This window comes from Orcinus orca, chromosome 14 (genome assembly GCF_937001465.1).
Source record: "Orcinus orca chromosome 14, mOrcOrc1.1, whole genome shotgun sequence".
Taxonomy (NCBI): domain Eukaryota; kingdom Metazoa; phylum Chordata; class Mammalia; order Artiodactyla; family Delphinidae; genus Orcinus; species Orcinus orca.
Genome location: NC_064572.1, coordinates 9,858,793 through 9,871,613, shown reverse-complemented (window position 1 = coordinate 9,871,613; position 12,821 = coordinate 9,858,793). Strand labels below are relative to the sequence as shown.

The window sequence follows — 12,821 nt, the reverse complement described above, 5'->3', positions numbered from 1 at the left end:
GGCTCACGGGCCCAGCCGCTCCGCGGCATGTGGGATCTTCCCGGACCGGGGCATGAACCCGCGTCCCCTGCTTCGGCAGGCGGACTCCCAACCACTGCGTCACCAGGGAAGCCCCAACCCAATGTTTAATTCAAGATAAATGGCTAAGAACAAATTTTCATGTTCAGATCTACCAAAAACTTAGCAGAGTATGATTATTATGGACCATCTATATCCATTCATGACCATTATTATTGAATAATAGCCCATTTGTCGAATTGTTTCTATCCTTGATGTTCATGGTCTACTATGGTAAGAAACTGAGCTACTGGATTGCTTTATAGGTCTTTAGTCATAACTTCATTGAATACCTCGCTGAATGTACCTGAACTTAGTGATGTTATGGGAAATGCACTTCAGGTGATGAGACCTTGTGCGCTGAGCACACCTCAGCTCTGTCGCCTTCCCGGCCACAGAGAGGGTGAACCTGGGGAACGTTTGTTCCTCTTTTTATTCCCTGCTCAGTTATGCATGTTAGTATTTGAGCTGATGGAATATGCGTATGAAAAATAAATGTTTTTGTGGTAGTTATACTTTTATTATAAATCTGTCATATAACTTTAACCATTTTTTCCCTTGAATGAGGCTCATAATTTGTGCATTTTGTGGTTTTCAATCCTTTTGCTACAGCTGCAGTCCTGGTAAGTGGCTCAACTATAACATTGCTCTTGAAGACTCACTGATGTCTTATGGAAAACTTGGAACAACATTCTATTTAAACACAATTATGCTGAAATATCACATTTCCGCCGTTTCTGTTCTGTCCTTGAAAAATTATTACCAAGACCATTAGCATGAGAACAGATCAGTCCTTCCAGCTCTGCAATTCTTGAATTTCTCTGAGGGGTCTTTCACTGCCTCTTCCAGCCCGTCCTCTCTCAAGGCTGCCCTGCCACCCGTGAGATCACACAGGTCCACATGTAGATTTTAAAGTGCCCACCGAGTGCTGGTGACAATTTTTGATTTTTTTTTTTACCCCCTGGGGAGTGAGAGCCGTCGAATTTGATGAAATGTAAGAATACTTGGAAACTATTAGAGGGGGATGTCCTTGACATTACAGATGAACTGAAGAAAGGGAGAACACTGTCTGGAAAAACAGGTTGGAGATCCCTTTTAATTGGTGATGAGTCTAAGATGAACCCTGTGTCTTCTGTCCCAGCAAATGGTCAGTGTTCAGGTTTGGGGAGTTACCTGGAGAGGACCTATTCATGCTACTGAGGCCCTCACTGCAGATTAGCATTCTGTTCCCTTTATAAAATCCTCAGGAAGAAATTCAGTGACTCTTCATTTTCTTTGATTAAGTTTTTTTGTAGCCACACCAAGGTAGCAGTGTGAATCATTTATCCATGAAGTTAAGAAAGTAGTACATTGAAGATACTCTGAAGTAGAATTAAGGCAGGAAGGAGCGGGTGGAATGGTGACCCCCATAACTGCAAGTATGAGGGTCCGCTTTATTTTAATGCTTTCTTAATATTTCATGAAATAGCACTTTCGCTTTTCATGGAAAAATGCATGGCATTTCCGTTGGAGAACTCTGCATTGGCCTGTTGAAAGCTATCCTAACCAGTGTTTTGCAACCTGTTGGAACGACGAAATGGTGTCAAATCGCAGAGGAAAGTCAGGAGCAGACTCACAGCTGTGCATTCAAAACGTGACGTGCGGGGCTCTTGGCTTCATACACCTTCCTCTCTAACTGGGACGTGAGGCCCAGGTACCCTTTCGACCAGGACCTCTGATTGCACGGTTTCCTCTTGCCATCCTGTTTTGGAGTGGTCCCACTCGCGGGCATACTTCCAGATCTCCAGGACGCTGGTACCGGCCACCTACAGCAAAATGGAGCTCTGCACCCCATCGGCTGCCCTGCCCGACGCAGGAGGGGACAGGATCGGTCATGCAGGCTTCCTTATGCGCTTCGTGTTTGGGGATGGGCCTTTAGCCTGAGATGCTGCTGAGACGGTTAGAAGGAGAAGTACGGCATTCTTTCTTTCTGTACAGTTGGAAGACCTGTCTGCCATCACTGCATTTGGCTGGTACAGAAGTGGGGGTGGGAAGCTCTCTCTCAGAGTGGAGCAGTTGCTGAATGTAGGTTCAGGGTAGCCTGTTGTCGTGAGGATTTGGGTATGAGTGTCCTGCAAAGAGTTAACAACTGGCCCTATTTCTGTAATTCTCATGTTTTTGCAAAATGATTAAACTTCTGATTTGTAGTAGATTCTGTAACTACGAGAGCTTGCCATTTCGATAGTAAACGTTTTATATTATGAAGGATTACTGCCTGCCGTATTTGTTTAGTAATCTGTTAATTCATTTAATAATATTTATGGACCATCAACCATGTACTGGAAACCGTGCGAGGCACTGCAGATCAAGTGGGGAACAAAACAGTCACAGTCCTGGGGCCTCGCAGAGAGGTGGAGAGAGAGAAACAGGCACACGTGGTAAGGTGTGGACAGGGGTGTTTCCACGAGGAAGTAGAGGACGCCACGGAGCAGGTGGAGGGGCACCCGGGGCGGGGGGTGGGTGGGTGGAATGAACAGGATGACGATGAAGGGTTGGCAGGTAATGCTGCGTTTAGAGGAAGCAGCTCAGACGCAGGCCTGGAGAGGGCGCAGCCTGAAGACGCTGAGGACGGCTGGGCCCCAGCGTGGAGGGAGGAGAGCAGATGCTTCCGATGGAGCCAGGGTGGTTGGGAAGAGGCTGGTGAGCCATCATGCGGGTTTTTATCTTGGGAAAGATGGCAAGTCTCAAAAGGTTGTCAGCAAAGGGTAACATGGAAGGGCAGGGTCAGAAGAGGGTACATTCGTTAGGTGATGATAAGAGCTGAAAGAAATGCGTTGGCTTCTTTGTCCTCCGAGAAGTAAGAAGCTGCGGTCTCTGCTGAGATGCTGGGGCAGGAAGGTCTTTCAGTGGCTGCTGCGGGGAGCGGGGCAGGAGATGACAAGGACGGGACCAACCTGGATAATTGGCCCTTATTTCTCGGTCGTGTCACAGACTCAGCAAACCCCTTCGAGACTTTGGGTAAAGAGCGTTCTGTGCTTTGCAAATTGCATTTTCCCTGTTCTGTCGGGGTGCCCACCCGTAACTGTGTGTTCTGTGCTTTGTTTGGGGGCCAGTCACAGCCCCCTAATTTCTGCAGGCTGCTCTTTCGAGATGCTTCTCTGAAATGTCATCCTTTTCCTGTCCCCTCCATCATTTTGGGACCCATGGACATCAGTCAGCTGCACGGCTCCCTGCCTGCTCTTGACGTTCATGGTGGATTTGAACATAGAAGATGTATATATACCTGATGAGTATAAAGAATAATTTGGGGGACAGGTACAATATTTGCAGATGCTTCCTAGATTACAGCTTCACTGCATGCCTGTACATGCTACTAAGAGTGTAAGTCCCGGTCTTTTAGAAATTTCTCAACTGAATGCTTCATGGAAACAGGCAGAACATTAGAACTTGGGGAAAAACTAAAGATAATGAGAGATACAAAGGGATCTTATGTTCCAGATGCCTGTATGCAGGCATATTTGCCCCGGATCCCCACTTTTCATCTGTGGCCCTACAGGGCAAACAGGATTAATTACTGCTGTAGGGTGTCTCGTGTGCGCGCGTGCGTGCGTGTGTGCGCATGTGTGCCCTCACGCATGTATGTGCCTGTCTCTGTCTCTCATCCACAGTCTGACCTCTAGGTTCTGGATTGTTCCAGAGGTCATTCCAGCTCATGCTTTAGATTTTCATTCCCTCCATTGTTTCCTTTCTGCATTTCTCTCCGTTCAGAGCCTGTACCATTCCTTCTTTTTTTGTTGTTGTTTTTACATCTTTATTGGAGTATAATTGCTTTACAATGGTGTGTCAGTTTCTGCTTTATAACAAAGTGAATCAGTTATACATGTACATATGTTCCCATATCTCTTCCCTCTTACGTCTCCCGCCCTCCCACCCTCCCTATCCCACCCCTCTTGACATCTGCTTTTCAAAGACATTGATTTCAGTTCTTCCCCATGAACCATAATACTTTTTAAATTGGATGATGTTATTATTTCTAATTTATCTTCCTGAAAAAACAAATGCTATAATTGTTTTGAGGTGTTTTATTTTTTAGGTGTTTTATTTTTATGACAGCGTTCAAATATATAAGTATTTTAGTAATATCTTTAAAAGGAAGGTGCCCTCTATCATTCTGTTGTTAGAGATTTATTCGAGGAGCTACAACAAGCTAGAAAATGTGTCTAGGAGTAAAAGGTGGCCGAAAGGGATTTGCAGAAGTTCTGTTGCAACTGTAGATTGTTTATTAATCAGCTACTGTGTCAAGAATTTTTTGGCTTTGAACACTTTGAATTGTTAGTGGCACACATAAAAGGTGTTAAAAGATATATAATTATGGAATTAGAGCAGGGATCTTGCCCAGAAGGCTCTGGTTTTGATTTGGACGCTGGTGCCAGAACTGTGGCTTTCCGTCCATTCATTCATTGACCAGGCAATCTGGGCAACACCGTGCACAGTAGCTGTGTTCGTCAAATTTCCTGTCTTTGATCTTTCACTGAATAGAAGCTGGGTCTCTTAGGACATTTAAAATTAGTCTGGAAAACACAGAAATCTAAGTCAAACTGAATAAACCAAAAAAGGTGATCAGTTGGCTCAAGCAGCTGGAAAATTCTGGAACTGGTTCCGGAGCCGCATCCTTAGGAGTCGTCATTTCTTTCGCTTGGCCCAGCTTCGTGCTGCTGTTTCCATTCTCAGTCACATTGGCAAGGTGAGCCCTCTGCCGCTTGGGCATTGCCAAGGGTCAGAGCAGCAGTGTTGGGGTACCCTTCCTGCCTTGGCCCCTGGGCTCCTCCCTGGACCAGTCACTGTGGCCTGAAGATGCAGCACTTTCATTGGTCAAACCTGGGTCACATGTTACGGGTGGAGTTAGCCCCACATAACTAAAATGGTTTTAGTTAGAGGTATGGTACCCATTACCACATGAAAGAGGAATACATCTGAGACAGGAAAAACCAGTGGCCGTCTGATACAGCTAATGTTCTTATCGCACACACAAAATTAAAAAATCATAACTGAAGGAATATTTTCAGAAGATTTCTTTGGCAAAGGGTCTGTGTGCTCTGAGTTTGCTACAGTTTTTGTGGTTTTTGGCAAGCCTAGTAGTAAAATTCAACACTAGTTCATCTATTTTTATTTGTTGCTATTATTCATTCATGTTTTAAAGTAATCATCCTTACTTTTTGACAGTTGTCGGTGTCTTCCATTTCTTTTTTTTTTTTAAATAAATTTATTTATTTATTTATGGCTGCATTGGGTCTTCGTTGCTGTGCACGGGCTTTTCTCTAGTTGCAGCACGTGGGCTTCTCATTGCAGTGGCTTCTCTTGTTGTAGAGCACGGGCTCTAGGCACGTGGGCTTCAGTAGCTGTGGCATGTGGGCTCAGTAGCTGTGGCTCACGGGCTCTAGAGCGCAGGGTCATTAGTTGTGGCGCACAGGCTTAGTTGCTCCGTGGCACGTGGGATCTTCCCGGACCAGGCCTTGAACCTGTGTCTCCTGCATTGGCAGGCGGATTCTTAACCACTGTGCCACCAGGGAAGCCCTTCCATTTCTATAATAGATCTATGGAATAAAGATTTTGTAGTTTTAATGCTGTCTGTTGCAAACGATGATGCTATTGTAAATGTAAACGGATGTGAAAGCTTGGAAGACCAGTTTTCAGATATGAGTCCAAGCCCAGTGACCTCTGATAACTTTATGGTTAGTTTTTCCAGAACAAGTTACTCAGTGTCTGTGTTGTCCACGTTAATCCTAGTTTTCAGGTTTCTGTGTTTTACATTCCTGGCAGGTGGCTTGAACTCAGAGCATCCTTCTGGGGTGTGTGAGCGGGCTGCTGGTAAGGGGGGTGCTGGTTTGCTGGTGGTGGAGTTGGGGAGGGGGACCAGAGTCTCACCTGTGCCCCGAGCCTTGAGCACCTTTCTGCTTTGACTGCCATGTGCTGTGGGAACATTGGTATTTCAGTGTGTGCCACGACAGGGAAAAGGAAGGAAAGCAAGGTACAAGCTACATTTTTAGATAGCGTTTGGTCTCATAAATGAGAGGATGCAGGGGTTTCAAAGTCGTGGTTAAGGTAGCTCTTTGCATTTTCTGCATACATCGGTCATATATTTAGTTAGGGATTGTTATATTTCTACTCTCTCTGGTGCTAATCACTCTGTTTAAATTTTCCATTCTTGGATGGGTTTGGGGAGTTTGTGTTTTGCCAGGAAATCTTAGTTGCTTCTGTGTTTCTAAGTTTGTTGCTGTAGAGTTGCTTGTGGTGTAATTCTTTTACACTTATATTTATTTCAATACCTCCTATATGTGTGGTCATTTCTCCTTTCTCCTTTTCAAACTTATGTAATATTATTCTCCCTTTCTTTCTTTCTTTCCCTTTTTCAGGTTTGGGAAGGAGTGTATCTATTTTCTTATTCTTCAAAAAAAAAATCCACCTTTTGGATTTGTCTCTTCTTCTATCCCCTACCCCCTGCCATTCCATTAATTCCAGCTTGTATCTTTCTGCATTCCTTCTTTCGTGGTTTCTTTCGGTACATTTTGTTGTTCTTTTGCTAACTCCTTGGGGTGGTGAGCACTTAGCTCCTGATTATATTTCTAGAAACGTCACAGTTCAGTGTTTGGAACTGGGTACTTGGCAGGCCATGGTTCTTTCTTCGGTAACAAGGATACAGATTAGTATTAGATAATGAAAATGCGTATCAGATTAATGCCTCTTGAGAATTCACATAGCTCTGAACCAACCATTAGAAGCTTTTCTTACCCTTTCAAATTGTGTTGAGTGTTCTGTAAGCAGGAGACTTAATAGAATGTATAGATCATGCAGAAGCCTACTACAGTGAATCAAATACCATTTCAACAGAGAGCTATTAGGCAAGAAGTTGTTTTCCTTCGTATCTCGGTCGTCATTTTGTTTCAGTTTCCGGGAAAGGATTTGATGATAACCTAAATTATAGAGGAAATCACTATGATTCAGAATCACCTCTGGTTCTTTTCAATACAATACTTCTAAGTGAAATAGATAAGATGCCGTCAGCTCTGGTCTCTCTCTGAGAACTCTGGGCATATCCTGGCCTGCCGAGTGCACGGAAGCATCTGACTGCACCTTCCCTCTCTGTTTGCCACACCCTAAAATATCATTATTTCCTCAGTTATGACAGCCATGAGTTCGGGAAATAGTAATACCTGGAAAATACTTTTGTCTAATTAAAGATAGAACAAATTGAAAAATTATTTGTAATTAAAGAGGAGAGTTGGTGAAGTCAAGTTTCTGCCAGACACAAAGGTAAATTGTGTCTTAAATCTCTAAGCTTCCCTGCACATTTGTCAACTCGCTAGTGGTGTAATGAACTAGAAAGTTGTACTTGTTCAGACGCCAGATTCTTGAAGACTCCTTCTCACTGTCAGGGCATCTCTGTGAGTTCTTATTTGCTTGCAAGAGAGCATTCTGGAAACTCATTGTTAATGCCTTGTATTGACCTTGGTGCTGCTGGACATTTTGAGTTTAACTGGTTTGAAAGAAAGTTTAAGAATACTCAAACAATCCCATGACCATTGTGTTACTCTTACAACTAATTGAAATGTTGCTTGATTACCTGATTTAAGCCAGGTTACATCAATAGATAATGTTGATACTGAGATGAAGGGCATAGCTCCTGGCTTAGAGGAGCTTACAGTTAGCTGGTGGTGGAGACAGATCAGCACAGCAGCAGTAAGAGTATAAGGGAAAGGGCTGTGATTGGTGTAGGTGCAGATGCCATGGAAACATAGAGGAAGCGGTCCTTGCTCAGATGTGGGCTGAGCGTGGGAGGGGACTGCTCGATTGTGTGGTGTAAATTTTAAGCAGCCAGGTACAGTGGGTAGGCAGAGTGTTCCGGAGAGAAGGAGAGTGTGAACAGGGAACCATGAAACTTCACGACAGTTTATGGGGAATTGGAGAGAAGGGCAGATGAGAAACCACGTGGGGAATGTATTGAACTGGAGCTACAGTGATTGTTAATGGCTATTTTCTGTTTTTTAATTCAGGTAAAGGAGCTGGCCAGATGTCTTAAGGGATGCTTTTGAAAAGGACAGAGGTGTTCAAAATTATTACAGCAACTGAGAAGCAAGTTGGTTTTGGAGGAACTGTACTCTGAGGATGTTTGCTTCTATACAAGTATAGAAGAAGCCTTTGTAAATAACAGTGTCATTGGATTTACATCAGTCTTTCCGGCGAGACTTGGAGCTTCCTGCGTCATCGGTAGACATGAGTGACCCCAGGCAGTCACAGGAAGAGCAGCAAAAGGTCGGCAGAGCCTCGTCGAAGTTCAAGGGTCCTCCCAGAATCATGCAGTCCGATGATTATTTTGCTCGAAAATTTAAAGCCATCAATGGCAACATGGGACCCACCCCTTCCTTAAATGCTTCCAGTTCCAATGAGAACGGTGCTCCGGCTAACGGTACGCCGGCCGTGCCCAAGATGGGTGTCAGAGCAAGGGTGTCTGAGTGGCCTCCTAAAAAGGACTGCTCCAAGGAGCTGACCTGCAAGGCCCTGTGGGAAAGCCGGTCACAGCCCAGCTATGAAAGTGTCACGTCCATTATGCACAACGGGCAGAACAACCAGAGTGACCGCCAGCAAGAGGAGCCGCTCGACCTCGACTTCGTGGAGGCGAAGTCTACCGTCGGAGACATCTTCGTTCACTCTCCGCAAAGAGGACTGCACCCCATAAGACAGAGGAGCAACAGTGATGTTACCATCAGTGACATCGACGCGGAAGACGTCCTAGACCAAAATGCAGTGAACCCCAATACCGGGGCCGCCCTGCACCGGGAGTACGGGAGCACGTCTTCCATCGACCGGCAGGGCCTGTCGGGGGAGAACTTCTTTGCTATGCTCCGAGGCTACCGGCTAGAGAACTACGACCACAGGGTGATGGCCCCGTTCGGGTTCCCCGAGTTTTTCCCCTGCGACCCTGCAATCTCCCCCAGCCTTCACGCCGCAGCACAGATTTCTAGAGGCGAATTCGTGCACATCTCAGGATTAGACTATATGGACAGTGCCCTCCTCCTGGGGAGAGACAGGGACAAGCCTTTCCAACGGAGGTTGAAGTCGGAGTCCATGGAGACGTCCCTCTTCCGCAAGCTGCGGACCGTGAAAAGTGAGCACGAGACGTTCAAGTTTGCCTCTGAGCTGGAGGACGGGCGTCTGGAGAGGGGCGTCCGCCCTTGGAACTGCCAGCGCTGCTTTGCACATTATGACGTCCAGAGCATCTTGTTTAATATCAACGAAGCCATGGCCACGAGGGCGAACGTGGGGAAGAGGAAAAACATCACCACCGGGGCCTCGGCGGCATCCCAGACCCAGATGCCCATGGGCCCGACGGGCGGCTGTGACTCCCCGCTGGGGAGCAAAGAGGACCTCAACTCCAAAGAGAACCTGGACACGGACGACGGGGATGGGAAGAGCAACGACCTGGTCCTCAGCTGTCCCTACTTTCGGAACGAGACAGGCGGGGAGGGCGACCGGAGGATCGCGCTGTCCAGGGCCAACTCGTCCTCCTTCAGTTCCGGGGAAGGCTGCTCCTTCGAGGCCTCCCTCAGCTCTCACTGCACCAACGCGGGCGTCTCGGTCCTGGAGGTGCCCAGGGAGAACCAGCCAATCCACAGGGAGAAGGTCAGGCGCTACGTCATCGAGCACATCGACCTGGGGGCCTATTACTACCGCAGGTTCTTCTACGGCAAAGGTAAGGGGCCCTGTGTGTCCCGGGGCTGCTTCCCTGGGGCCCCTTGTGGTACGCGGCTTTGGGTCGGAGCACGTCCGAGGCCGTTGTCCGCTGGGTTGGAGCTTGTTCTGTGTCACAGAGCCTCCACTGCTGCCGGACTGATCCCTTCTTTATTTATTTTTTATTTTTTTAATTTTTTGGGCCACGCCGTGCAGCACGCAGGATCTTAGTTCCCCAACCAGGGAAGGAACCCGTGCCCGCTGCGGTGGAAGCGCGGAGTCCTGGCCTCTGGACCACCAGGGAGGTCCCAGATCCCTTCTTTAGAAATCCCCAGTTCCCTGCCTTTGCTGATCCCTAGTTCCTGATGTGGAAACGTCTGCTCTTTCCTCTTCTCTGCCGACGTGTGAGTGTCACAGACGTCGGACTCTACTTAGGTTTACCCCTTTTAGGAAGTCTTCGCTGATGAACTCCATTGCTCTTTCATTGCTCTGAATAATCCCTTACACTGGGTACAGTTCTGGTTCTAGTTCTGGTTCTTTTCCCTCTCGTTTCTTCTGTACTTTTCTCCTACACCTTTGCTTCATCTTTTTAATTTTATGTCTTCACAGCTCCTTCTGCCTTGTTGTACATAGTGGAAGTGTTAAGTGAATCTTTGTGGAAAGAATGTATGAATGTATAAATTAGTAGGATAGACAAATTTAGTCTTCTTGCAGTTTTACACATAGGCTTAAAGGTTCAGATACAGATATTTCCTTGGTATTGTTATTTCAGAAATTCTTCAAGTACGCGTAGAATAAATGATGTTTATTTTATTTGTATGCTTAGCCTTGAAGGATGCATCCCTCAGAAGTCATGTAGTTGAATCCTCAGCCTTTCAATGTGTCGTTAGCCATGCCAGGGACATGAGACGCCACTCTGTCTTACAGGCCCACAGAGAAACGTGTACCACGTGCACGTCAGTAACACGCCAAATAGAACACCCAGGGACTCTCGCCCTGTCTTCTTAGTGGCTGTGACTTGCTTCCGTGGCCCCTTCCTTCTAGGACAGCATACTCTTTGGGGCTTAGTTTTCTGTTTGCGGTTTCACCTGCCATCCCCCTCCATTCCCAGGTGTCACCTCTCAGAGCACGAAGGAGGCAGAGGTGGCCCAGTCAGTCCTGGGGGGCCTCTCCTCCTTCTGTGCCTTCTGCTGTGGATAAATTCCAGCTGACTGTACTTAGAATTCATTTTAGTACTGGTTTCTGTCTTCAGAATGCTTGCCTGCAACCTTTGACTCCAGCTGTTTCTTTTGGGGGTTGGCCGGGCTGTAGCTCTAACCTCAGGATGTCACTCCATCCACTTCAGTCCCTGGAGCCTTCTTAGTGCTTTTTCCCCTGGACTACAAGCTGGACCAAGTGCAATTATTAAATTAATCATCCCCCCCCCTTTTGCATCATTCCAGATTTAACCAGTCATCCATAATCATAATATTATGAAATCATATTAATCAATGGAATGAATAGAACATTGACAAGCGACGTAGCTAAATAAGCAGGCGTTTGAATTGCGACTGGTCACGTAGCTTGAGTTGTCTTTCTGGTCTTCTACGGACGACATGATGGGACTGAAATAACTTTGTCAACATCTTGAGTGCCTGGCTGTGTCCCCAACGCTCCCGTCTCAGCCCTGGCTGCTGGTGGGAGTCAGCATCACCCATTGTGATGTTACTGCCTTCCAGCCAGTGAACGCACAGAATCTCGGATCTTCTATTTAATCTGTGCCGGAAATAACCCAGGACTGTTCATCCAGGGGCAGAGGATTATAAAACTCTGCTCACGGATGTTCTCGAGGTGGAACTTAGTTATTTTTGGAAAGGGAGACCATGGAGAAATAGGCTTCCTGCTTAAGAGATTTTTTAATCGACTGAAGCCATGGCTGTCAATGCTAGCAATAAAATAGCCTGTTGGGATTGTTGTGCCCCGAAATCCTTAGGCGCGATGAGTCATTCTGGCTGAGTTTTGTAAGTGGTTTGCGATTCACCCTGTAAAATACCAGAATGTAAAAATTGTATGTGTGTATGTATCTGTATACATGTGTATTTATGCAAATACTTCGTGCCAGCATCTCATTTGTTGTACTCCTTTGCATAGCTTAGTGTATTAAGTCTACACAGTGTATATGGAATAAAGGACTGATGTTTTCTGGGCCCAGGCAGGGCTGCCGCCCTCTGATCCATTTAATGTCCTTAAGGTCTGTTCCACGAGATAGTTTTAGGTTGCTAGATTCTCTTAATTCTCTTGACTGGTTTTCGTAGTTTTTCTCCTGAACTCTGTCACTTCCTGATAATTGTAAAGAGTTGTCTGTGAGTGGTTTATTTCCTCCACTTTTCCTGATCTGCTACTGAGGATTTCCCAGGGCTTTAGAAATGACACCATCAAACTTGGTAGATTTTGAATGTGCAATAAAACATAAATAAGGAAAACCTGAGAGTAGATGCCCTGTGGTGAGTTGTAAGTGGGTGTAGACGTGTGGTTTGACAGTTCTGGGGTGCTGGGCGCACTCTGGGCCTGTGAATGAGGCAGACAGCCAAATTCTAGACTCCTGCGCTAAGCCTGCACGATGAAGGTGCAGGACAGCCGTCCCCGGGGTCCTTTGTCTTGTGTGCTGCAGTTCTGTGCTGGGCACGGTGACTGTTGTGTGGCTAATGGGACTCGGGGCCAGGACAGAGCAGGAGGAGATAGAATCAGACCCAGCCCAGCCCCGCCACTCTGCGCTCTCTCCCTGCAGCCCCGGACTATGCCTGCTTCCTCCTATATTTAGCGATTCCGCTCTTCCCCCGTGGGCCTGTGTGGCTTCAGACTGCAGTTGGCTACAATGGAAGCTGCTGCTGCTTTTGCTGGTCTCTCTGTAGAGCCATTAAGGACTAAAGGCAGAGGCAGCAGCCCGGATTCCCAGCAGCCAGGTGGCCGAGTCCTCCTCCGTGTGGGACTGGAGCCCATCTTTTTCCCAAGGATCACAAAAGCATGTGTCTGCCAGATAAAGTGCGATGATTAAATTAATGATTTCCCCCCCATTTTTC

The 12,821-nt window shown here is 46.7% G+C and overlaps 1 protein-coding gene across 13 annotated transcripts in view; it reads left to right on the top strand.

The window, feature by feature from the left end:
* The window catches only part of SIPA1L2 (signal induced proliferation associated 1 like 2), a 238,102-nt gene that overhangs the window by 119,497 nt on the left and 105,784 nt on the right, over nucleotides 1-12,821 (top strand). For 12 of the 13 annotated variants that reach the window (XM_049696795.1, XM_049696794.1, XM_049696793.1 and 9 more), the window contains one exon: nucleotides 8,088-9,784. In XM_049696795.1, the coding sequence (XP_049552752.1) occupies nucleotides 8,308-9,784 (1,477 nt within the window). In that variant the 5' untranslated portion in view covers nucleotides 8,088-8,307. Of the gene's footprint in view, nucleotides 1-2,634; nucleotides 2,737-8,087; nucleotides 9,785-12,821 lie in introns of those variants that run through there. The other variant, XM_033408956.2, reaches the window with a different exon arrangement.